This window comes from Culex pipiens, chromosome 2 (genome assembly GCF_016801865.2).
Source record: "Culex pipiens pallens isolate TS chromosome 2, TS_CPP_V2, whole genome shotgun sequence".
Taxonomy (NCBI): Eukaryota; Metazoa; Arthropoda; class Insecta; order Diptera; family Culicidae; genus Culex; species Culex pipiens.
In genome coordinates, this window is record NC_068938.1 from 154715527 (window position 1) to 154742807 (window position 27281).

The 27281-nt window shown below is 34.0% G+C and overlaps 1 protein-coding gene across 1 annotated transcript in view; it reads left to right on the plus strand.

Annotated features, from left to right (window-relative positions):
• Nucleotides 1-27281, plus strand: part of LOC120425270 (adenylate cyclase type 2) — a 126755-nt gene that overhangs the window by 16449 nt on the left and 83025 nt on the right. Inside the window, exon 3 of the mRNA XM_052707252.1 lies at nucleotides 5850-6273. Within this exon, the coding sequence (XP_052563212.1) occupies nucleotides 6195-6273 (79 nt within the window). The 5' untranslated portion in view covers nucleotides 5850-6194. The remainder of the gene's footprint in view (nucleotides 1-5849; nucleotides 6274-27281) is intronic.

The window sequence follows — 27281 nt, forward strand, 5'->3', positions numbered from 1 at the left end:
AAGCTTCATATCAAACAATTGACAAAATTACATTTGTGCAGCAATATGTTTGAGGTTTTTAAATTTAATGTTTAATTTTGTTTAAAACTTATTGTATTGATTCCTAAACAACATTCCAAATTTCGTGAAAGCTGTCTCCTGGTAATGGATAAGCATGGTACCAGATGTAACTAAATATTAGTTAACTATGGATATTTAAGCTGTCGATACAATTAACTCATTCAAAACAGAAAAAGTTAAGTAAATCGCAGAACATAACCAATCTTTGATGGCTAGGATTACTCTATCGCAAGACGTCCCTTAAACGATTCCAATTAATCAATACGTTACACTAAGTCAGATACTTTCACTTCCCAACGGGCACATAAATTCATAAAAGCTCATAAATGATTCACTCCTTTCTGGGCAACTGAATGGCAAACGCTAAGATAATTAGATTCGAAACATTGAAGATTTCTCAACAAATCATCATTTTTTTTTTTTTGTTTAACTGGAAATGTTTAATAAATTATCCAAATGCGATATTATTACACTGCCCTACCACGATCACTGATCACGTTGAAAATATCTCTATTTGTCTGTGAAAAATTATAATCTAAATAAATAATCAGGAAAGAGTGTCTTCCGTTCATGCAGCGAAGATGTTTTCGCTTTCAAGATAGATAAACTTTTATTTATTGCTTCCACCTGTAGCTTGGATATTGAGACTTCGAAATACCTTGCCAGACTGATGTATGGATGTAGAAGATTAAATATCGACGCAAATTGGTATGGAATCGTGGATGAAATAATGGCTTTAAGATATACGAGGTCTTTCATATATTAATTAGCCATTAATTTGAAACTTGAATTGAAACATGAAATATTAAAAAAAAAATCGTTAACAAATTTTGCTACACCCGGAAGATTTTTTACCCCAACTCCAAATAGCCCCACTCCAAGTAAACCATTCATATAGCCTAGTTCCCTATCGTGTTGCCACCCCAGAAGCAACAGCCGCATAGGAACTCCTGCAGGCAAGGAGTGATTTAAATTTAAACGAGCTTTTTACACGATTCAATTATTCAGTGATAAACGAAGAACGTTCAACCACGTTCACGTTCCACTTTACCCCTGCTGCTGCTGCTGCTCTTTTTTCAAACTATATACCACAGAAGAACAATCCAAATTAAGGAAAAGTTTCCTTCAACCTATCCCCCCACCTCAAGTAGTGGCCACTTTTGGCGTGATCCAGGGTGATTTAAAACTATGATCAACTATCAACTATTTACACTTCCACTTAATTTTTAACTAGCCGTCTATAGAGGGGGAGGAAGAGGCTATCACAATGGAAGCTAATGACCTCATTGCAACGTGGTTCTAAAATGGTAGAAAGTACACAGCAGTGTGTTCAAGAAACATTTTGCTGGCACGTCACTTTCAGAGGATGTATTTTTGGATATGCCCTTAGGCGAAAATCGGTGAAATTCAATGCGCAGAATTTAATGAGATGTGTTATAGGAGAAGATTATTCTCCGATTTATCCACTCTGATGTTGTTTTTTTTTTTTAAATTGTTTTAAACAACTTAGTTATAAAACACAACTACGGCAACCTCAAAGAGCCGTTCGTGCAGCAAAAAAAAAAATGTGCATGACTTGGTGATGGAGCTTGGTAGGAGAGTCAAAACTAACGCCCACTAGAACAAACAACCGGGCATCGTCGTTTTGAAGTGACTGACCTAACGATGTCAAAACCAGCTTAATTGGTTAATGGGTTTTGGAATTTTGGCTGAGTCACAGAGAAAGATAAAAGAACACGCGTTAAAATGGTGCTGACATTTTGCGGTTATCACACATTCTTCAAGCTTAATTCAATCTATTTTTTTAAATCATTAGATAATGGGTAATTCTCCGCCAACTCACACAGCAGATAACCCGACTCCTCTTCGATTTGCGTGAAACTTTGTCTTTAGGGGAAACTTTTGTCCCTGATCACGAGTCCGAGCTCCATTTTTCGATATCTCGTGACGGAAAGTACGGTAGGTAGGTACGACCCCGTTCCATTTTTGAACATTCGAAAAATAAGTGTTTTTCAATAATTTGCAGCATGAAATGGTAATGGTTTGGAAATTCGGTGTTCAAAGGACTTTTATGTAAAATTGGACGCACAATTTGATGGCGTACTCAGAATTCATAAAAAAAAATTCTTCGAAAAAATGCAAAAATAAAATTTCGTGTTTTTTCTTACTTTGCAGGGTTATTTTTTAGAGTGCATCAATATTCTACAAAGTTGTAGAGCAGACAATTACAATAATTTTAATATACAAACACATTTGACCCCGTTGGTGCTACAAGTGTTAAGTTATAAGTAGACATTCAGTTTTCTTGGAATGTTATTATTGTTCAATTGAACAATTCTAGAGTTTATAGATGCTCTTCAAACAAAAAAAACGTTTCTTAATCCACCTTTATCCACCTTTCAAACCCCCTCAAGTGTCCACATGGTTTATGGATCGCCCCTAACGTTCGCAGCACCTAAGAGGTCCAAATAAAAATAAGTGATGAGTGAAACAACAGACTACCTGCAGACTTTTTGTCAAGTTTACACAGACACCGCCTTTGAGGAAAATGGCATCCCTCTACACGGCTTTTTCGTGGCGATCAGACCCGACCATTTGAGGTTATGTAAATTCAGACCATTTTTTAAACTGCTTGTAATTTTAGATAAGTAAGTCAGATCTTGAAAATTTTTAATCCACATGAAAGGATTCTAAAACAGAACCTTTTTAAAAATATATAATATGGCAGCCCAAGTAACATTTATTCCCAGGAGTTCTACAAGAGCTCTTCAAGATAGCTACAGCATAGCAGTTTGGACCGCGGTAGGATAAAATTCTCTCCAAAACTTCTTCAGGAGTTTGGAAGAGTACTTGAAGAGAGTTTTATCCTACCGCGGTCCAAACTGCTATGCTGTAGCTATCTTGAAGAGCTCTTATAGAACTCCTGGAAAAAAATGTTACTTGGGAGGTTTCCATGCAAAAACCACCCTTTTTTACAAATTGTGAAATTTATATGCATCAGTTTTTTAAGCATAATTTTTGATGTGCTTTACTAAATCTTATAAATTTCAATAGGGACTTATGGGACCCCAAGACGAATCGAATGAGCCCAATACGGTAAAAATCGGCCTAGCTAGTGGCGAGATATTCCAGTGACATTGATTCGGTACACATGTCTACATACAGCCAAACACACAGACATTTTCTCAGCTGGTGATTCTGAGTCGATATGTACAAATGAAGGTAGGTCTAGGAGGTCTAAATAAAAAGTTCATTTTTCAAGTGATTTTATAGCCATTCCTCAGTAAGGTGAGGAAGGCAAAACTATATAATTATGCTACTGTTCATTCGATTTCGATACGATTGATATTGGTAGTGCGTCCAACCCGGGAATTCCCGGGACGAAATCCCGGGATTTTTCCAAAACCGGGATTTCCCGAATTTATTTAAAATAAATTTAAATTTTTTTTTTTTTTTTAAACTTAGTATTCACATATATTTATGACTTCAAACTTGAAAAAACATAATATTTAAAAAAAATAATTTAATTTTTCATCAAAAACCGGCATCTAGAGTAAATCATGACAAAAGTAACGAATTAAGACAGCTGTTTAAGCTTATTTTTTTGCAAAATGTTTAGATCGTTTTGATTGATTTCGGTTACAACAGGAACACAACAAATAATAAGTTCAACGATTTCCAAATTTATTGCTCTGAAATCTCCTATTCAGACTGCAGTCCCGATTATCCCCAGTTGGCGGTAGTGACTTAAAAATATTTTTTAACAAATGTTCTAATTATAAAACATTAAATTCTAAACAGAAGAGTGCTATCGACTGGTGGTTAAATTCTCAAATTTAGTTCTCGGCTTATCAGTCCCAGCAGTTTTCTTGGATAGTGTTTAATCTTAATTTGTATTATTGCGCAATTCTCACTAACTTGGACTTCGCACTAAATTATTGCTATCGATCGCACTATTGCGACTTGTCAAGCTGGCTTGGGAAATTTTAATTTTTTTTTTTAATGATCAAAGCGAGCCGATGTTGCTCACCTGTCAATCGCAATTTTAAAGTGCGAATGTCCAGTTTGGTGGAAACTGCGACTGGAAATGTAAATAAACAACTGCCGGTTGCCTAGTTTTTGGACATTTTTTGTCAAAAGTGCGAGATAAAAGTGCGGGTCAAATCCAAGTTACAGTGCAAGGATCAATAATTTCAGCCGATTGATGCTAGTTATCCCTCAGAATGTGACTGTTTTTGCTGTATTACTAAAGCCACCTGACAAAAGACGAACCATTTTTTGTAAGGTTTTTTTTGTTCGCTTTGTGTAATTCATGTATGTTTTAATTTAATCATGCATTATGTCTTGTTTGTAGGACCCTTAAAAATGATATTATATATATCGAAACGTCGGGCATAAAAAACAAAATTTCGTTTTACTTGCTACTGGGACTGATAAGCCGAGAACTAAATTTAAATTCTAAACTTATCCAAAGTGTTACATTGTCTGGCATATTTTTTTTCGCTTCTTGTTTTTTTAGACAATTTCAATAAAATTGTTTTATTTTTTGTAGTCTATTATATAATTAAATAAATAAAAGAAATATATTAAAAATGGTGGCCCATTTAAATTCTTAAGCACATCAAAGAACAAAAAAATGTCTTTCAAACTATCTAAAGACTGCTGTCCTTGTTCAGATTGAAGTGGTTTATCACCTATCAACAGTATTGAGCTTAATCTATGATTTGAGCTTGAAAAACATAACAAATATATGACTGCTTCAAAAATTTCCCGGAATCCCGGGCATTCCCGGGATTCAAAAAATATTTTTTCCGTTTCCCGGGGAATTCAAAACCCGGGAAAATTGGACGCCCTAGATATTGGAATCCTTAGAACAAAGATCCATTTTTTCTGTTTTTCCGAAACGATATTAAAATATAAAGCAATTTGGTCCAAATTACTCAAAATTGACAAAAACAAAGACTCACTTTTGATAATATTTTAGAAATTGAGTTTTAATCTACATTGTAGTATTTATTCAGATCAAAACTAAAGTGTCAAAGTTTTTGGACCATCACATTGTTTTTTAACGTAAAATTGTATTTGGCTTTTGAAAATATCTTCATTATTTGGCTAAGCAGTATCATCATTTACCAAAGTCTGAATTATTTGCTTCATAAATGTTGTTGTTCATTTCATCATGATCATTAATCACTTATATCGTGTCAACCTTTTAAACCCATAAAACTAAAAAAAGGTTTGATTGAAATATTGGAATGAGCAAATGAATCCATTTGATTTTAAAACACATTATTTTTAGCTACTCCCATCGTTTGCAAATGAATTAAATTAATTAAAGAGATATCATGACCAGATTCAATAAATGACATGCTTGGTTCCGTAAGCAATTTTATGCCTGTTTTGCGTCGATTACATCATAATTGCAGTTTATGATGCGTAACATGTATCAATGAAAGTATACTGGCAGTGCAATAATAATAAACAATGCATCAATGGAAAATTAATAGCTAGTCAATTTGCATAATGTTGTTCCAAACAAAATCCAAAACCATCAACTGCACCACACACGCACATCAAAATTTTCATCAGATTGCTCTTCTTCATGAAAGAGCACATCGTGGTTGGCAAAATGCAGCTTCGCAGAATGTAAAACATTTTTAAATTGGATTTTATTTTCATGCTTCAAAACGTACGCTCAGTGCAATTTTGGAAACAAAGCTCAAAAGCTTCTTTGTTGATTGCAAAAAAAAAAAACTGACTCTATCCATTTTTTCTACCCTTTTTCGCAGATATTACGAGGCACAACAATGTCCTACCGTGTGACAACGTGGGAGCACCACGTGCATGCTCATCAAATGTTGGCGGAAAAAAGTTGCAAATCTGTGTCATGTCATCGTTCACCGGGGTGTTGACGGCGGTGGTTTTCGGCATGCCAATAAGTGTGTGGTGAAAAATCCCGTCAGCACATGTGGTTATTGATTTTTTATTCCTGCCCACGTGAAAATATTGTCACAAAGTGTTCTGAAGTCCAGGAAATTGAGTTCTTCGCGGGTGCCACCCGCACAGCCCGATTGGAACGTGTCAAAATTTAACCGAAAGAGTGCCTGTAAATACCTGTGCTGTGAGGTGGTACCATGGAGGTAGTCAACGGTGGAACCGTGATCTGGAGAACACGCTCGCGGGCTCAGCGAATCCAGGATGGCATCGATGAAGGTAAATATTGGTGGCGTTGTGTGACGAGGCGTGGTTCGACAGGATTATTAAAAATGTTTTTTCAAAGAAAAAAGTTAAGCTTTTTGTCCATTCAGCGAGGAGAAAAGCTTGGAAATGAAAATCTGCGATTATATCACTGGAACAAGCCTTAAGCTACAATTCACCCAGTTCATGGATATAATTAACAACCATTGCCAACAATATGTAAACAGTTGTAGGTATTTAATTTATATCCAAAGTTACGAGCTACAGGGAAAAGAAAAATATTTGTAAACATTCGTTTGAAATTTCAGATTCCAAACAAGTTAAAAAAGCAAAAAAAAATCAAAGCAGTCCCTTTTATTTAAAATAACAATCGACAACACTTTTGTGTATCATATAAATATCAATTTCATGCTTTTTTGTTTTGTTTTGTGTATACAGTAACAGTAAACACATCATGAAAATATTACTTCTGGGAATGAATACAGCTTTTGAATCAGCAAAAAAAGTTAAATTTTCTCTTTTTATTGTAACATGTAAATTTTATAGTATGTTTTTTCATGTCACGAAGCTATTTGGGTAATTCTCTACCAACTCACACGAAATCGGGAAAAGTTGCCCCGACCCCACTTCGATTTGCGTGAAACTTTGTCCTAAGGGGTAACTTTTGTCCCTGATCACGAATCCGAGGTCCGATTTTTGATATCTCGTGATGGAGGGGCGGTACGACCCCTTCCATTATTGAACATGCGAAAAAAGTGGTGTTTTTCAATAATTTGAAGCCTAAAACGGTGATGAGATAAAAATATGGTGTCAAAAGGACTTTTATGTAAAATTGTACGCTCGATTTGATGGCGTACTCAGAATTCCGAAAAAACGTATTTTTCATCGAAAAAAACACTAAAAAAGTTTTAAAAATTCTCCCATTTTCCGTTACTCGACTGTAAAATTTTTTGGAACATGATGGGCGTAATATTCAATATTTTACCCTTTTAAAATGTTAGTCTTGATTTAAAAAATTTCAAAATATTTTTTTCGAAAAGATCGGAAAATTTCATGAATGTTTCATGTATTAACATTGAAAATCGGACCATTAATTGCTGAGATATTGTCATTAGAAAATGGTGGGCTGTTTGGGTGAGACTTAGAAAACTTCAATTTTCGTGTTTCTTTCTCTTTAAGCCGCTGTATCTCAGCAACCAGAGGTCCAATCTTCAATGTCTCTTAGACAATTTTATAGCAAATTTTCTGAACTTTTCAAAAAAAATATTTTTAGAAATGGTCACTCATGGTCACTATTTTTAAAAATTGAAAAACTGCAAATATTTCGCTAAAATCAAACTTTCGGTGGCTAATCTTGAAAACGGAGCCCTTAATCAAAAAATCTGTAAAGTACTTTTCGATTGCAAATTCAATTTTGCATTAAAAAATAATGTCAAACTTGTTTTTGCATGAAACTTCAATTTTTTCCAAAAATCACTATTTTTTCAAAAATTCATAACTCGGCAGCAGATTTTTTGACCATGTTTCTCTATGGCTCAAAAGTTGCGGATTTTTGTCCCCTAAAACATATAAAAAAATCTCGAAAATCAAAAAATACGTATTTTGGGAAATTGAGTTTTAGTAAAAAAAAAGTTGATAAAAAAATCTACAATTTTTTTTTCCGTGTACCTATTTTTTTCTCAAAAGTTCTCAACAATACCTACAACTTTGCCAAAGACACCAAATTGATCAGAAAATTCACTCAAAAGTTACAGCTGTTTGAATATTTACATACCATTTTTGTATGGACAGCTGCCAAAATTGTATGGAGACTTGTATGGGTGAACCAATGACACAAAATAGCATATTTGGTCATAGGGAAGGCCCCCACAAAGTTTGAGCCAAATCAAAAAATACAAATAAAATCCATTTCCGGTTTTGGTAGAGAACTGCTCATATGACTCTTACCATATTTATGTTATTTTTGGGGTGCGCAAATTATTTTTTTCTTTTGTACACGCTTTTTGTGTACACGTTTTCTCATGCAATATTACATGCTTTTGCTCACAAAGGTGATGTGCATGCTTTTGCATGCGATTTTACCATCGGATTTTTTGCTGTGTACTTGATGAAAGTTTGGTGTCAAAAAAATGTGTAAAATCGAACGCCCAATTTGATGGCAAAAAATGGAGCTCAGATTCACGATCACGCAAAATCAAAGAGCGGTCGGGGCAACTTTTTCCGATTCCGATAATTCAATCGTTTTTACACAGTGAATAATTTATGTGTAAAATCGCATGCAAAAGCATGCAGAATCACCTTTGTGAGCAAAAGCATGTAATATTGTATGAGAAAACGTGTACACAAAAAGCATGTACAAAATAAAAATAAATAAATTTTGCACACCCCAAAAATAACATCAATCTGGTGAGAGTCATATCCAGATTACCAAGTCCGCGCCTCAACCATCTCGGCTATCTCGCCGCTGTGAAATTTGCTGGATCAACACCGATGTAGCTGTACGTTCCTCATACATCGTATACAGTAAATTCAGTTTACGACGTACGGAAAACCTACAGTTAAATCGGCGTTGAATACAACATCTACAAGACGGTGAGATAGTCGAGACGGTCGGGGCGCGGACTTGATAATCTGGCTATGACCCTCACCAGATTGATTTTATTTTTGGGGTGTGCAAAATTTATTTATTTTTCTTTTGTACATGCTTTTGAGTACACGTTTTCTCATGCAATATTACATGCTTTTGCTCACCAAGTTGATGTGCATAGGGGATGGCGTCGCTATTTTTAGACCACGTTTTCCACTTTTTCTCCATGGAAACCGACTACTTTATCGACTTCATTTTGCTGGGCGAGATAGGACGCCGTCTATTTTTAGACGATGACTCAGCACTTTTCCACTCTTGCACTTAATATAACCAGATAGCAGCACGATGTAACGCCATGTCCCTATGCTTTTGCAAGCGATTTTACCATCGGATTTTTGCTGTGCATAATTTGATTAATTTTTAAAGGTTTAAATGAGGAAAATTATGAAAACATTAAACATTATTATCGATGGCCTTGAACAATAAAACCTAAAAAAATGTAAATATTGTTTATGTTTTAAGAGCGAGTCCACGAACAAGGCATACCCCTTTGTATGGGACGTCGTTTGGACCTCACCAATCTGCCTGAAATTTTCAGGGGTTGTTTGTACATATAAAACTAGCATCTGGCCAAAATATGAGCACTCTAGGTCAACGGGAAGTGGGGCAAATCGGGACACAATATTTAAAGGTTCAAAAACGTCAAAAATCTTAAAAAGGCTATAACTTAGGCAAAATTCAATTTAATTTCAAAATTCAAAATGCATCTGAAAGGGCTTAAAAAATGCAACAAAATGCAGGGTAGAACATCCCAATTGGTTAAATCTAAAGGGAGTTATTGGCATTTTAGTGAAAAAATAGCATAATTTTCAAACTCAAATAAAAAAGTGTTCCATCCACATATCAACTCGGTTCGACCTGCAGCTTGTAGGGGACATCTGGGACTACCATCTGAGACTGAGAACGCTTTGGTTCAGCAATTTAACATATTTAATAGACACTTTTACTTTTAGTGAATTTTTTGGTTGGTAAATTTTTGCTCGGGGGACCCCTTTGATCCCATTTTCTGGTGATATATTCGTGTTCCTGAGACAATTTCACAATAGAAACATGCATAAAAATGTTTATTTTCATCCATTTTAACCCTTTAAAAAATTAAAGTTAAAAAAAATCTTCGATTCACATTTATTGAAAATCAAGTTCGTTTCCTAGGATACTAGATGACACCAGACAAAAAGCAGCTTCAGATGGTAGTCCCAGATGTCCCCTACAAGCTGCAGGTCGAACCGAGTTGATATCTGGATGGAACACTTTTTTATTTGAGTTTGAAAATTATGCTATTTTTTCACTAAAATGCCAATAACTTCCTTTAGATTTAACCAATTGGGATGCTCTACCCTGCATGTTGTTGCATTTTTAAGTCCTTTCAGATGAATTTTGAATTTTGACATTAAATTGAATTTTGCCTAAGTTATAGCCTTTTTAAGATTTTTGACGTTTTTGAACCTTCAAAGTTTGTGTCCCGATTTGCCCCACTTCCCGTTGACCTAGAGTGCTCATATTTTGGCCAGATGCTAGTTTCATATGTACAAACAACCCCTGAAAATTTCAGGCAGATTGGTGAGGTCGATGCGAGATGGGTATGCTTTGCTCGTGGACTCGCTCTTAAGACAACTGCATCTCCAACAACAAACGCCCACTCAACCTTTGAAAAAGACTCTCAACCTAATTGTTTCAAATAAATGTAGATACAATTTCATTATTGATTCATTAAGATTGCACTTCTCCACTAAACAACATCTTCCTCCAATCCAACTCAGCTCCACTCTGTTTTGATTTCGTTGAGTGCGCTTCCGACTGTAATCATCCCAACATGGATTGCGTTAGTTCAGCTTCTCTGCTCTTCTCTAACTGTCAGATCGAGTGACACTGCGCCACAAACCTATACGGCTGGTAACTGGTGCATGAAGGTGACGAACGACAATCGTTTTGCAAAACAGAGAGACATTAGCTATAATGGTGCTGCACAATAAGCGCAGGGAATGAAATAACAATTTACCCCCGAGGGGAGGGTAATTTTCTTGTTGACGTAATTTACTAATTAGCTGGGGAGCTCTTCAGAATAAACCAGCGCAAAATAAGAAACTGCACAATCGTGTTGTCATGATTTCAATTACGTTTGAATTGATGGAAATAAATTTGTTTTTATTTTGACGTCATACAATAAGAAAATGTAATCACTTGTGATAATTTGTTTGTTTCACAACAAACTCTAAGTTTCCTTTGAGATTCGAAGAAGACTACATCAGCAGGAGGTATACAAAATATCTAAGCAATGACATTAAGTCAGGGTACATTGTGATGGAATTTGGTAGTCCTAGAGATACAGTGCTCCTATGTAGCACAGTTGGGACCATATTGGCATGGTTTACTTGGAAAACTGTATAAAATATTCATGGCCACAAATTGGATAGCGAGATAATAGGTACGCACTGGAGACGACTTTTTGGAGCCTCCTTTTCAATGAAGATGATTTTTAATGGTTTCAAAAGCCTTTACAAATATCATTTATTTTAACTTAATTGGCTTTTAACAAAACTTTTGAGAAATCAGCAAAAAGTAGTTATATTTTCAAAGCAATTTGAGATCAACAATTTAATTTCCCCGTGGTAACTAGTTGTTCACACATTCGAGCCCTCAGCGATCAACCATCAAAACCCGTTGGTAACGTGCAAACTCGCTAATTGGTTCATCGCGTGTTGTTCAGGTTAAATAGTTTGCATTTCGCAGTTGAACGATGTTTGCATGCATGGCCCACTGCCCTTTTGCCGCCGACATAAATGGTGTAAATCACTATTCACATAAGCAATTGAGCTTTCTACCCTATTGAGCTTCTCGCATCAGCTAATGTGTTTTTAATTTTGGGAAAGTTCTACGTTTGTTTGCTCTCCGGGAATGTCTTGTCCACTTGTTGTATCTAATTTGGTTAATCTCTCTCCTCAACAAGGGCAACTCAACGGTGATTATATCTTAATGAACTCCGAGTACCACCCGCAGGTGATTAATCAAACTGGGGTGATTAATTTGCATTCCGCGCGGGGTTCAGTCTGGTGCTGGAAGTGTGGGGCCGGGTACGATCTGTTTACCCTCTTGACGTTTTTTTTCCAGAGGGTGGGAAATGTCTGGCACATCAATCGTCGTTCCAATCGAGTTCCACGTGCAACTGCAGTGAAGAAGTACTTGCCACAGCCATCACGGTTGCCTTCGCAACCTGGTTGGCCCTTTAGTGTCAAACAGCTATGTCGAGCAAAATGTATGAACGCTAGGGTGTTAAAGAAATTATATGCTCTGGATTTGTTAGAAAACAAACAATTCATGTTAAATAATCACAGCTGTGGTGTATGGAATAATTTACAGTGACTCCGACTTTTGAAGATAAACAGACTCCAACTCAGACTTCAGTTAAAAAAACGACTATAACGAAATCAATTCAGACTCCAAGCATAATTCCGAAAAAAGAAGTTATAAATTGGTCGAATTCAAATTCAACAGTGTTGAAAAGGTCAGGGTTCGTGACGCGAAAATCGGCGACGCTGACACGAATTTTTAATATCCATTCACTGAACCGCAAAACCGTGACATAAACAAACCCGGCGCAGTCGTGAGTGCCCTAGCTCATTGCGCAGCTGCAATGCGAGGCAGTAGTCGACCAACGCTCATTCGACGTTGCACGCACACACATGAAGAAACAAGTTTTTACATAAAAAGTTTTTATTTATGCATTTGTAATTTTGGATATACGTTAAGTGTCATTGCACTGGGCTGTAAACTTTTGGCAGGCCTGCTTAGGATTGAAATCGAATTTTGGGGATCTGTGAAGGTCAAAAGTTGAGGCATTGAAAGCTGCACAAAATGGCGTTCTTAACTCAATTTGGCCCATAATGCACGTCCGACAAAATAACTTGACAGCGACAAATTGCTAAAGAAATAAAATACAAATACAAATAATCAAGGTTGTTAACCGATAGAATTATCGGCGATAATAATGTCATGATTCGAAATCCGGACACTTAGTAGCATATTATTTTTGTTATAGTTGGCAAAAAATCATGTAATAAGTTGGAAATGTAGAAATATCATAAGGATGAAGTATAAACAGTCAGTTTCAAGAAAATGCATGCAAAATATGTCTTTTCTAACATTTTTCCATAAGAATTTTAAAATTAAAATGACTTGTTGTGCTTCGAATTCCGGACACCGATAAAAGCTGATTCGAAATTCGGACACTTTTGCTTCGAATTCCGGACACTCGATTTTACTTATAAATCGCACAAATTTGAACTGAAATGTTAGTGATTGGCATACTTTAAGTCTCAAATAAGCTGTTAACATCAAAACAATCGATAGTTTATATAAAAATTTGCTAGAATTTAAGGAAATCGAAACCATAAATTTCTGCTTTGCCTTCCCGGTGCTTCGAACGCCTATGAAATATTTCAAGTGAAATGTTTCGCATTTTTGGTAAACTTATAATTTTATTGTATGTAATTGTTTTGGCATTAACTACAGCGTTCAAACAAACTTTAAATGAAAGTTGATGTTAGAACTGATCAAATAACACAGTTTTGACATTCATAATGCGAACTTATATCCAAATAATTGATAAAACAAGATGAGGGGTCCGGGATTCGAAGCGTCCGGGAATTCGAATCATGACGTTATTATCGTCTAACGATAACGATAATGGTTGTTGTTATCGTCGGTACAATAACGATAATCTGTTTGTTTTCATAATTTGCAATTTAAGTATCAAACGATTCGAAAGTTTCCTAGTATTTTAACCGTTATAGAGTTTTTTTTTTAATGAAATACTGAAATTTTCACAAAATACCATATTTTCTGGAAAATACTCAATTTGTTAAGCTTCCTCTCAGTAAATATTTGTTGATGATATAGTAAGTCTCAAAGAATAAATACAAAAAAATATCACTAAATACCGTTTTTTTAAGTACAAACCTTTTAATAATTCAAAATATGAGTATCAAACGATTCAAAACTTTGCATGTATTTTAACTGTTATAGAGTTTTTTGAGCGAATTACTCAAATTTTCACAAAATACCGTATTATTTTGAAAGTATTCAAATTTTCATAATTTGCAATATTGGTATCAAACGAAGTGAAATTTTATCTGTTTTTTTACTCAAAAACTCTAAAACAGTTAAAATACATGCAAACTTTCGAACCGTTTGCTAACCATATTGCGAATCATATAAATTTGAGTATATTCGAGAAAATAAAGTATATTGTAAAAATTTGAGTATTTCATTAGAAAAAAACTCTGTAACAGTTTAAATACATGCAAAATTTCGAATCGTTTGATACCCATGTTGCGAATTATATAAAATTCAGTATTTTCGAGAAATTATGGTATTTTGTGGAAATTTTAGTATTTCATTGCAAAAACTCTTAAACAGTGAAAATGCATACAAAATTTTGAATCGTTTAATACCCATATTGTAAATAAAAAAAAGTTGAGTACTTTAAAAAAATACGATGATATTTTCTTATATTTATTCTTTGAAACTTACTATATTATCAAAAAATATTTACTGAGAGGAAGCTTAAAAATTCAACATAATTTGGTTGGTTTCAGTCAATTTTAGAAATAAATTAAATATAAGTTATCGTCCGTTATAGTCGATAAAACTATCGCCGATTGAATAATCGGAATAACGATAGCGATAGATTATGTAACTAACGTTATCGTTATCGAACCTCGATAATTTTTATCGTTAACAAACTTGCATGTAACATCAGCCAAGGACACCCTAATGCACATACGTCAGACGAGCCCTGGCTCAACAGTAGCAGAAGATGAATGTCAGGTTATTTGCGTGAATTTATCATCGGATGTGAGATTTATGATGCAAGCGTTTTTTTTTTGTTTTTCTTTTCTTTCAATTCCTCCAGTATAAAAGTGGGGCGAGATTAAACCAGATTGCTGAGCGGGAAGTGTGCTGGTTTTAATATTTGTTTATTTTTTTGCTTTCCTCACTGAGGTAAGGCTATAATCCTGCTCTAAAAGTGAACTTTGTATAAAACGTCGTAGACCCACCTTCATGCATACATATCGACTCAGAATCGAAAACTTAACAAATGTCTGTGTGTGTATGTGTGTACGTGTGTGTGTATGTATGTATGTGACCAACAAACTAGCTCACGTTTCTCGGCGCTGGCTGAACCGATTTGACTCGAACCTGTTGCATTCGACTTGGTTTAGGGTCCCATGGATCGAGTTTTATACAGATTGAAGTATCGATAAGTATGTCAAAAGTTATGTATAAAAATGTGTTTTCACATACATCCGGATCTCATTTAAATGTATGTAAACTATGTCCGGCTCCATCATCCGACCCATCGTAGGTTATATAAGTTATCAAAAGACCTTGATCTGGCAGCCCTGTCTCGAGGTATGGCCACTTAAATGATATTTATGTACTTTTTTATTCCGGATCTAAAAAAATAGATGATTTTTTTTTGTACAATTCCATCATATCAGGCATTGTTGGTAATAAGTGAGGAAGGCTGTGGAAGTGGATTAAGTTAGTTTTTTTATAGCTGATGCATCACATTGGGTGAAATTTTGAAAAGTTTCATTGTTTTATTGAGATTGTTGAAATTAGGAGTTTTGGAAATTTGGTAGTCGAATATTACCTATTTTCTGTCTATTTTTATCTAAATTTATGCATGTGAAATTCAATTGAAACTGGTGTCTTTCTTACATGAAATATTTTCGGTCCTAAAATGTGTCTTGCACCAGGAATAAAAATATTCATCGGTTTCTGTTGGTTTTCACTTTTCAACTTATTAATTTAGGTAAAATTATACAGAAAATAGGTAGAATTCAACCACCGAACCTTCAACCATCAAAAATAATTAATTTTTAATGTGTTAGAATATTTAAAAACTAAAAATAATAAAATTTCGAAACTTAGCCAATTGATGAAGTAAAAAATACTTCAAAGCAAAAATACTAAGTTTCACACAGCTAAGAATATCTAGTTAGCTAATTAAATCTAATTATCGCACACGTCCCTCAGTTCAGACGGAACACCCCCGTTCGTTTGGTCGTTAGCCACATGTGGTCCAGTCAAGTTCAATATTTTCAACGTCTTTAAATTTTGTTCAACTAAGTTGCAACATATGCCGCCCTGCTGAGCTGGTGTCCAATTTAATGGCCACGTTAAAACTCACGAGGAAATTCGCGCAACTGTTTACAAAATAAACGAATCACCTCCCCCACGTTTTTTTAATGCTGAACGAAATTGTGAAAAGTGCAAATAAAAAGATGAAACAAGCAGCAACACAAGTTGGTGTGCGATATTAAATATTTATGCAGTGCTACACCACCGGCAGTGAATACTGCAAACCTATCACCTGGCGGGCGTTGGTTCCGTGATAGGACAGCATGACAGCATGCTACATTGAACAACGATTTTATCGCTCCTTTAGTGATGGACTTGGATTTTTTGAATTTCTACAAGTTTTATTTCGTTTTGTACTTTTTAGAGTGAATAGTGACTACGTGGAGATGGAAATCACTTCAAAATACAAATTTTTGACATTATTTAATAACCTGCAAAGGCCAGTTATAGAGTTTTGTTGAAAAGGACCTTTTCAAAATATAACTCTAAAGTTCTTGTTATTTTAAGACCATACTATTACATGATTTTTGTTGTTGTCCATACCGATATGGTTCGGTCAGGACCGTCAGGACTTCCGGGCGTATGTGTAGATGAAAAATCATTCCTGCATTTGTGAAGAAAATTCACCACACCATCCAAACATTATAGTAGCATCAACACCAGCAGCAACAGCAACAACCACATTCCGCCAAACGCCAATGTTCTGTTGCTTCCGGCTGGCTGGTTCTGGCGATGGTCGAAGGCCCCACCACGATGTAAACAAACCATTCGCATTTTCTCGGCATTTCCAACCTCTCCCTCTCCCTCTCTCCCTGATTCTCTCTCGCCGGCACACCGGCTCGTTGATGGTGATATTCAAGAAGCACGTGCTTCTACTCCAATAACCCACCGACACCGACCGAACGTGACCTTGTCGCGGCCGCCAGTCAGTGCCAAGTTCTCTCTTTCGAACTGCCAACGGATTGTGACGGAGGTGTCGGTGCTAGCGCGCAAGCCCAACTTCGAAAACCATTTTCCCCCGTGCAGGGTGGGAATTCACGATGTCACGGAAATCTGAGTGTTATTTAATATTTGTAGAAAAATGAATCTTGAGTTTTCAGTAATTTTCAGTTATTTTAATTTCAGCTGTAACGCTAAATGTTTCACTTAAATTTTATGAAAACCAGAAAACGTTATTTTGTAAATGAGTATAAAACAATTAACATTTTAAAAATTATGTGAATTGTGTAAAAAGAGAATAAGCAAAATTCTACACCCAACCGACGGTCGCATGATTTTGATGCATGGCAGCATGAAAGTATATCAGAATCTGCATGAAAACTGTCCTCATGCATTTTTTGCGATATAGGGGTATGACATTTTTGCCCGTTACCGACAATTATCGACATTACCGACGGAAGATTGATTGTATTGCAGAAAAAAAAACCTTAACAGAACGAGGATTGAACCATCAACTTCTAGGTTGCTGATCCGACACGCTACCACCGCGCCATGGACGCTTGATGAATAGTGAGGGACAGAGCGCGAACATAATGTTCTCTCTAGATTGTTGCTCGGGGACGCGCCAGCATTCTATGTGTTGGTGAGAACTGCAGATCGCTGACGTGTTTACACGCGGGCAAAAATGATCTATGGGCTTGCTGCAAAAAATGTAATAAAATATAACATTTTCTGCAGCAAATTCACTGTTGCAGATTTTGAGATATATTTTTCGTTTGGGTGTAGAGTTTATTTTATTTCCAAATCTCCTATTAGGCTTCATCCATAAAGTACGTCACGCTTAAATCGGCCAAAATTTACCCCCCCCCCCCCCCTTTGTCACCCTTTTCCTATACTTATAACATGTAATGTCACACTTGCTCAGACCCCCCCTCCCCCCCTAGAGCGTGACATACTTTATGGATGACGCCTTAGCTATGGGATTTCTTATGTTTGTAGGGCCCTTTTCAAATAAGTTCTAGAACTATTAAAAATGGTTCAAGAAAATTTATGAAACACTTTGCATTCATTTTAAAACAGATAAAATTTGGGTAATAAGATAAATGAAAAAAAAACTTGTTTTGTTTTACTTACACAATCCAAATTCGATAATCCGAAGATTAATTACACAGTCCAACAATATTTTGTCTCCGAGGCGAACATATTTGTTCTTAGTAGAATTTGGTCTGCTGAATCCGAATCCAGGTACAGAATTACTTCAAATAGTCGCAATATTAAGATTTTAGTTGATGCCAAAACTAGCTACTTTGTCGACTATTTTACAAATCTACTACACCCAAACGAAAAATATATCTCAAAATCTGCAACAGTGAATTTGCTGCAGAAAATGTTATATTTTATAACATTTTTTGCAGCAAGCCCATAGATCATTTTTGCCAGCGTGTAAACACGTCAGCGATCTGCAGTTCTCACCAACACATAGAATGCTGGCGCGTCCCCGAGCAACAATCTAGAGAGAACATTATGTTCGCGCTCTGTCCCTCACCATTCATCAAGCGTCCATGGCGCGGTGGTAGCGTGTCGGATCAGCAACCTAGAAGTTGATGGTTCAATCCTCGTTCTGTTAAGGTTTTTTTTTCTGCAATACAATCAATCTTCCGTCGGTAATGTCGATAATTGTCGGTAACGGGCAAAAATGTCATACCCCTATATCGCAAAAAATGCATGAGGACAGTTTTCATGCAGATTCTGATATACTTTCATGCTGCCATGCATCAAAATCATGCGACCGCCGGTTGGGTGTATGTATTAAACAACTTAACCAAAATCTTTTAGTTCATGATTTCTCCATTCTAAAACACTGCTGGTTTCTTAAATTTGAATGTTACTTAGAATTTTTATTACCATTTTAAAATTAATTTTAAAGTTGGTATTCATTCAAGTTTGCCCAACTTGCATTTAAGTAAAATCCTGCTAGGATATCAATAATAAAAATCAAAAATGCTTTACATAATGTTAGATAAGTCTGTCTCGGCAATCTTATTGATGATTAACAATGTAATTTTGTCTGATGAATCTATTCACAATATTAAATTATTTCAAAAGTTCATGATTTTGAGTAAAAATAGGATCGTTATTCTCGTACAGATTGTATAGGATAATCGAAAAACGAACATCAAATTCTTTTATGTGAGCTAATCATACAAATTGACTATGCAAATGTATCAAATTATGTATTTTGAGAACGGATTTTCTGATGGCAAAATTGAAAGTAATGATAAGGACCTTTCGGACCTTTTTATTTTGCAATAATCGAAAATCTGCATAAAAAATACAAAAAATCGAGTTTAAAAACAATATTAAGTATCGTAAACAGGGAAGATTTTGATAGGTTTGAGATCTAACCGATTTACTGAAGAGTGCAAATTAAATTTGTACAGAACGGTATAGACTAATACTGACCGTGGTAGAGAATTGAACACTGCTTCAAGAAGAAGTTTTTATATAATTTGGAAAGTTTAAAAAGTAAGATAACTATAATTAAGGTATTAATTATTAAACTTAGTAAACTAAATAAAAACATATGAATTTTCTCTTTAAAACTATAAAAGCAATCTATGCGATGATAAATAAGACGTAGAAATAAAATTTGTACTCCCTAAATCATATTTTAACAGGAAAAACCATGACTTCCGTCACACCGGAATTTAAATAAAGAATTTTCAAAGCAACTATTTATTAAACACTCTTGAACACATTTTTTTCAGAAATAGTGTGGCCTATTCCTGTACAATGTACATGTACAGTGTACATGTTTTAAAAATACTAATCTTGAGACTAACCATAACAGTTGAAAAATATTCAAAAAAATAAATAAAATTCATATCAAAAACACTCCGGTTTATCGAACTTTCGAAAAGTGATCTACACTTTTTTAAGATTGAAAAAATGTGATATTCTGTGATTTTTTAAAATTAAAATAAAGCATATCTATTGCAAAGGTCAAATTTGGCCAATTTCAAAATTTAAACCATACTATAAAATAAAATTATAACTTTTTTAATTTTCTACATTGAAAATCGGATTAATAGTTAACAAAGTATGCTCAGTTTAAAATAACTGGCTAATTAGTAAATATATAATAATTCATTTTCATCAATTCAAATTCCTTGTGAGGCTGAATCTCAGAGACCAGTTCATGGTCCAAAGAGAAAATTTTTGGAAACTACTGGAAAGCTTTTCTAAAATATTTTTTCCAGAGGTACTTTTATTTCAATTTTTTTTTTTTAAACTCAAAAAACCTAAAAAACGAAAATTAATACCTAAAACTACTTGAAAACGGTACAATTTATCAAAAAATTGATAAATATGATATTTTGATTTAAAATAATATTTAAAAAAAATTGCTGTTCAGATTTTATTTTTTTTAATAAAAAAAACCCACATTGTAGGACCAGCCCATAAAATTGTATGAAGACTTGTATGGGAATGCTAATGATGCAAAAATACATTTTTGACATAGGGAATGCATTGACAAAGTTTCATTCAAGTCAATAAATACAAACAGTAGTCGATTTGCGAAATCGTAAATCATTAAAAAACTATAGGTATGAACAATAAAGGCACCTTTTTGTTTGACATACACAGAAAAAAAAATCATGGTAATATTACATCTGGGAAGGGGCAGGGCCGTGCACAGGATTTTCGAAAGGGGAGGGTTTTCTCGAAAGGGGCGCATGGGGTGCTTATTTAGATTGCGAAAGGGCGCTAACAGTCAACCTTTAAACTCAATAAATAATACTTTTGTATATTTTACATATATTTTGCTGGTTCGAATCCCGCGGCGGACGCTTTAAAATTCTAAGTGTAAATATGGGTATCCGGCGCCGTCGCTCTGTGCCTTGCTCAAACAGGGCGGCGAAGTCCTTGTAGTTAAAAGGAAGACAGTGGTTGGTCTAGTACCGGCCGACAGATATAAAGTCAACTTCGTTTTTTTATATATTTTACATTGGTGTCCTGTTGCAATACACGGCAAATCGTGTTGAATAGCGCCATGGAGGGGGGCGTTAATTCAGAGTTTGAGCAAATTTGAGATTTTTGCGCAAATGAGAGTTTTAAATCGGAAGAGGGATGGGCCGTTCATTTGTGGATCGTAAAACGGGGTTTTAGTGAAGAAGTGTAGCAGTAATTGCTCAAAACAAGTTTTCTTTTTTTTATATTAAGAGTAGTTCTCTACGATTTCGCAATTTTTTCACAATTTTTAACTTATCATTTTTTTGATTTGGATGAAACTTTGCCATGCACCATGCATTCTCTATGTCAAAAGAAGCAATTTTGCATCATTCTTTTTTCTATACAAATGTCCATACAATTCTGGGGGCTGGTCATATTAAATTTATATGCAAATTAATGAATTTCTATGATTTCTTGACAAGGGATTTTCTGATCGATATGGTGTCTTGGGCAAAGCAAAAAATCCGATATTTTATGTTTTAGGGGACTAAAAAAGACAATTTCGGAGCTTTAGTGATGGTGCAAAATCTGGTTTAAGAGATATGATTTTTTTGAAGAAAAAAAAACCAAAAAGTGGACAAAAATGGTTGAAGCAATTTTGTGAACAAAATGTACCGTTTTCAGGTTAAAGCTAATTTTAGGACTGCATTTTCAATTTATTTTGGTTTCTTTTCATTTTAAAATAATACTTCTGGAATTTAAAGTACCCCTAAAACATGTTTTTGAAGAGCCAAGAAAATTTTGTACAATTTTCTCTCTGAAACTTTCAAATCGAGCAAATTGTTTCTGAGATACACAATCTCAAAGAAATTAAATCGATGAGCTTGATTTTTTCTAAGTGTTAACCCTTTGCTGCCCATTTTGTTTCGATTTTTTTTAATTTTTCCCTTGTCATTTTGAGCAACTTTTGTTCTACGAAAAACTTTACTTCTCCAGTTTCAAGTTGTTTTTGTTTCATTTTTAGTTTTTATATTTGCATTTATCTTGTTTAGTTGATATTTGTTTTTGGTAGTATTTGGCCTATTCTAGCACCTAATTTGTTATATTTTTTACAGCCAATTTTTCATTATTTTTTTGTATGTTTTTCATTTTTTGTTTTACTCAAGAACAAACCATCATCATTTAAATTGTTAAAAAATGTCTGAGACAATAGAAAAAAAAAGTACAGAAAATATTAGTGAAAAACACAGCCAAGAAATACAATCATTTTTCGAAACATTGGTAAAGTCACATAAAACAAGTCACACGTTCAACCCTAATTTTTTTTTTCAAATTTTAAGAGTTCTTCTTTACAATGCTTTTTAAAGGTCGAAAATTGGTTAAAAAATTGATTTTTGGCGAATTATTAGATCGAATCCCGTCTAGAGGTGGGGTTGGGTTGTAGCTGGATAAACTGAAAGTGTTCAACTGATCATAACTCGGAAACTACTGGTCCGATTTTCAATCGACATTTCTTTGCATTCCCTATGTCAAAAGAAGCAATTTTGCATCATTAGTTTTTCCAAACAAGTCTCCATACAATTTTGAGGGCTAGAATGGGTATGTAAACGTATGAAATTTTGTATCTTTGGACGGAATTTTCTGAAAATCTGAAAAATTAGATAAGAAACTTCATTTTTGGGTCAAACATTTGTAACAGACTTTTTAAATATAAAAAATGAAAAAAGATAATTTTGAATATTTTTCAATCGATTCCTTGACTTTTCCGAAGAAACGTCCTAGAAAAATCGATAAAATGAAACAAATTGCTACAGGAAACAAAGATATATTTCGATTTACCCCAGAAAATGTTCCGAAAAGGCACCTCTCTCATAAACAAAATTTTCAAAAATGAGAAAATAATTAACATATTAAAAAAATACTATCATCGCCTGAAAAACACCATAGAAATGATGAAAATATTTTAAAAATAAGATTTCAAAGAAAGTTTTACAACACGTAAAAAAAATAATCAAAAAAAGTTAGCTTAAGCAACATAAAAATGATAAAAAGTTGCGCCTTGTAATGAAATAAAAATGTTAAATAAAACAATTTTACTAACTTTTTGAAAACAAAATTTTACTAGAGGAGCCCTCATGACAAAATATAAAAAAAAAATGAAAAAAGTAGAGCAGCATAAAAAAAGATCAAAAATATTTTGAAAATAGGATTTTACCAGCGGCGTTTTGTTAAAATAAAAACAAAATAAAATTATTTGACTATCGGCGCTCCTCAAGCTATAAAGACTGTTCAAAATTAGTCAAACAAAGTTTGCCAACCGGCGCAAAAAAATGTTGTAGCTAGAACGCTAAACAGAATTTTTATTTTTTTTATGTTACCGTAAGCCAAACTTTGTTTGGCTCTTATTAAACAGTCTCTATGTTGCTAGAGGGGCGTCGATAGTCAAACTTTTTTTGGTTGAATGTTTTAATTTTGTCATAAAAGCGTTTCCAGTAAAATCTTATTTTTGAAATATTTTTTTCATTTTTAAGCTGCTTTTGGCACCGATTATTCAACTTTTTTTTTCAATAATTTTACCAATTTTTTCCCCACTCATAAGGGCCTCAAGTCAAATGTTTCATATCGAGAATTTGCATGATTTTTTTTAGTCATAAGGGCGCCTCCAGTCAAATTTTCATAACCAAATTTTTGTATGATTTTTTTAAAGTCGTAGTGGCGCCTCCAATTAAATTATCATATTCAGAATTTTCATTAAAATGTTTAAGTCATAGGGGCGCCTCCAGTCAATTTTCGTAATAAGAAATTGTATGAATTTTTAAAGTCGTAGGGACGCATCTATTAAATTTTTCATAGCGAAAATTTTCATGATTTTTCAAGTCGTAGGGGCGCCTCCTGTCAAATTTTTAATATTGAGAATTTGTTTTAAAAAATTAAGTCGTAGGGGCGGCTCCAGTTAAATTTTCATAATAAAAATTTTAATGATTTTTTTAAGTCATAAGGGCGCTTCAATCCAAGTTGCCATATCGAGGATATGCCTTTAAAGTCGTAGGGGCGTCTTCAGTCATATTTTTACATTGGGAATTTGTATTTAAAAAAAATAATTCGCTTCCAGTAAATTTTTCATATCGAGAATTTGCATGATTTTTTTAAGTCGTAGGGGCGCCTCCAGTCAAAATGATGATAATATGTTTAAAAAAATTTGGTCGAAGGGGTGCCTCCAGTTAAATTTTCATATTGAGAATTTCCACAAAAATTGTTCATTCATAGTCATAGGTCAAATTTCATAGTAAGAATTTGTATGTTTTTTTTAAGTCATAAGAGCGCCTCCAGTCAAATTTTCATTACAAAATATGTATGTTTTTTTAGGTCGTAGGGGCGTCTCCAGTCAAATTTTATATGACAAATTCGTATTGAAAAAAAATAAGTCTTAGGGGCGCCTCCAGTTAAATTTTCATAATTCTCATAAAAATGTTTTAGTCATATTAAAAAAATACTATCATCGCCTGAAAAACACCATAGAAATGATGAAAATATTTTAAAAATAAGATTTCAAAGAAAGTTTTACAACACGTAAAAAAAATAATCAAAAAAAGTTAGCTTAAGCAACATAAAAATGATAAAAAGTTGCGCCTTGTAATGAAATAAAAATGTTAAATAAAACAATTTTACTAACTTTTTGAAAACAAAATTTTACTAGAGGAGCCCTCATGACAAAATATAAAAAAAAAATGAAAAAAGTAGAGCAGCATAAAAAAAGATCAAAAATATTTTGAAAATAGGATTTTACCAGCGGCGTTTTGTTAAAATAAAAACAAAATAAAATTATTTGACTATCGGCGCTCCTCAAGCTATAAAGACTGTTCAAAATTAGTCAAACAAAGTTTGCCAACCGGCGCAAAAAAATGTTGTAGCTAGAACGCTAAACAGAATTTTTATTTTTTTTATGTTACCGTAAGCCAAACTTTGTTTGGCTCTTATTAAACAGTCTCTATGTTGCTAGAGGGGCGTCGATAGTCAAACTTTTTTTGGTTGAATGTTTTAATTTTGTCATAAAAGCGTTTCCAGTAAAATCTTATTTTTGAAATATTTTTTTCATTTTTAAGCTGCTTTTGGCACCGATTATTCAACTTTTTTTTTCAATAATTTTACCAATTTTTTCCCCACTCATAAGGGCCTCAAGTCAAATGTTTCATATCGAGAATTTGCATGATTTTTTTTAGTCATAAGGGCGCCTCCAGTCAAATTTTCATAACCAAATTTTTGTATGATTTTTTTAAAGTCGTAGTGGCGCCTCCAATTAAATTATCATATTCAGAATTTTCATTAAAATGTTTAAGTCATAGGGGCGCCTCCAGTCAATTTTCGTAATAAGAAATTGTATGAATTTTTAAAGTCGTAGGGACGCATCCATTAAATTTTTCACAGCTAAAATTTTTATGATTTTTTAAGTCGTAGGGGCGCCTCCTGTCAATTTTTGAATAATGAAAATTTGTTTCAAAAAATTTAGGTCGTAGGGGCGCTACTGGTTAAATTTTCATAATAAGAATTTGTATGGCTTTTTTAAGTCATAAGGGCGCCTCAATCCAAGTTGCCATATCGAGCATATGCCTTTAAAGTTGTAGGGGCGTCTTCAGTCATATTTTTATATTGAGAATATGTTTAAAAAAAATAATTCATAGGGGCGCTTCCAGTCAATTTTTCATAACCAGAATTTGCATGAATTTTTTAAGTCGTACGGACGCCTCCAGTCAAATTTTTGATGTTGAGGATATGTTTAAAAAAATTAGGTCGTAGGGGCGCCCCCAGTTAAATTTTCATATTGAAAATTTTCATAAAAATGTGTCATTCATAGTCATAGGTCAAATTTTCATAATAAGAATTTGTATGATTTTTTAAGTCATAAGGGCGCCTCCAGTAAAATTTTCATAATGAAATTTGTATGATTTTTTTGAAAGTCGTAGGGACGCATCTATTAAATTTTTCATAGCGAAAATTTTCATGATTTTTCAAGTCGTAGGGGCGCCTCCTGTCAAATTTTTAATATTGAGAATTTGTTTTAAAAAATTAAGTCGTAGGGGCGGCTCCAGTTAAATTTTCATAATAAAAATTTTAATGATTTTTTTAAGTCATAAGGGCGCTTCAATCCAAGTTGCCATATCGAGGATATGCCTTTAAAGTCGTAGGGGCGTCTTCAGTCATATTTTTACATTGGGAATTTGTATTTAAAAAAAATAATTCGCTTCCAGTAAATTTTTCATATCGAGAATTTGCATGATTTTTTTAAGTCGTAGGGGCGCCTCCAGTCAAAATGTTGATAATATGTTTAAAAAAATTTGGTCGAAGGGGTGCCTCCAGTTAAATTTTCATATTGAGAATTTCCACAAAAATTGTTCATTCATAGTCATAGGTCAAATTTTCATAGTAAGAATTTGTATGTTTTTTTTAAGTCATAAGAGCGCCTCCAGTCAAATTTTCATTACAAAATATGTATGTTTTTTTAAGTCGTAGGGGCGTCTCCAGTCAAATTTTATATGACAAATTCGTATTGAAAAAAAATAAGTCTTAGGGGCGCCTCCAGTTAAATTTTCATAATTCTCATAAAAATGTTTTAGTCATTAGGGCGCCTCCAGTCAAATTTTTCATATGGAGAATTTGCATGATTTTTTTAAGTCATGAGGGCACCTCCAGTCAAATTTACATAACAAAATTTGTATGATTTTTTCAAAGTCGTAGGGCGCCTCCATTTAATTTTTCATATCGAGAATTTGCATAATTTTTTTAAGTCGTAGGAGCGCCTCCAGTCAAATTTTGATATTGCATAATCGTATTGAAAAAAAAATAAGTCTTAGGGGCGCCTCCAGTTAAATTTTCATAATTTTCATAAAAATGTTTTAGTCATTAGGGCGCCTCCAGTCAAATTTTTCATATCGAAAATTTGCAAGATTTTTTTAAGTCGTAGGGGCGCCTCCATTCAATTTTTGATATCGAGAACTTGCATGATTTATTTAAGTCGTAGGGGCGCCTCCAGTCAAAATTTTATATTGCATATTCGTATTGAAAAAAAATTAAGTGTTAGGGGCGCCTCCAGTCAAATTTTCATAATTTTCATAAAAATGTTTTAGTCATAAGGGCGCCTCCAGTCAAATTTTTCATATCGAGAATTTGCAAGATTTTTTTAAGTCATAACAAAATTTGTATGATTTTTTTAAAGTCGTAGGGGCGCCTCCAGTCAAATTTTTCATATCGAGAATTTGCATGATTTTATTAAGTCATAAGGGCGCCTCCAGTCAAATTTTAATAACAAAATTTGTATGATTTTTCTAAAGTCGTAGGGGCG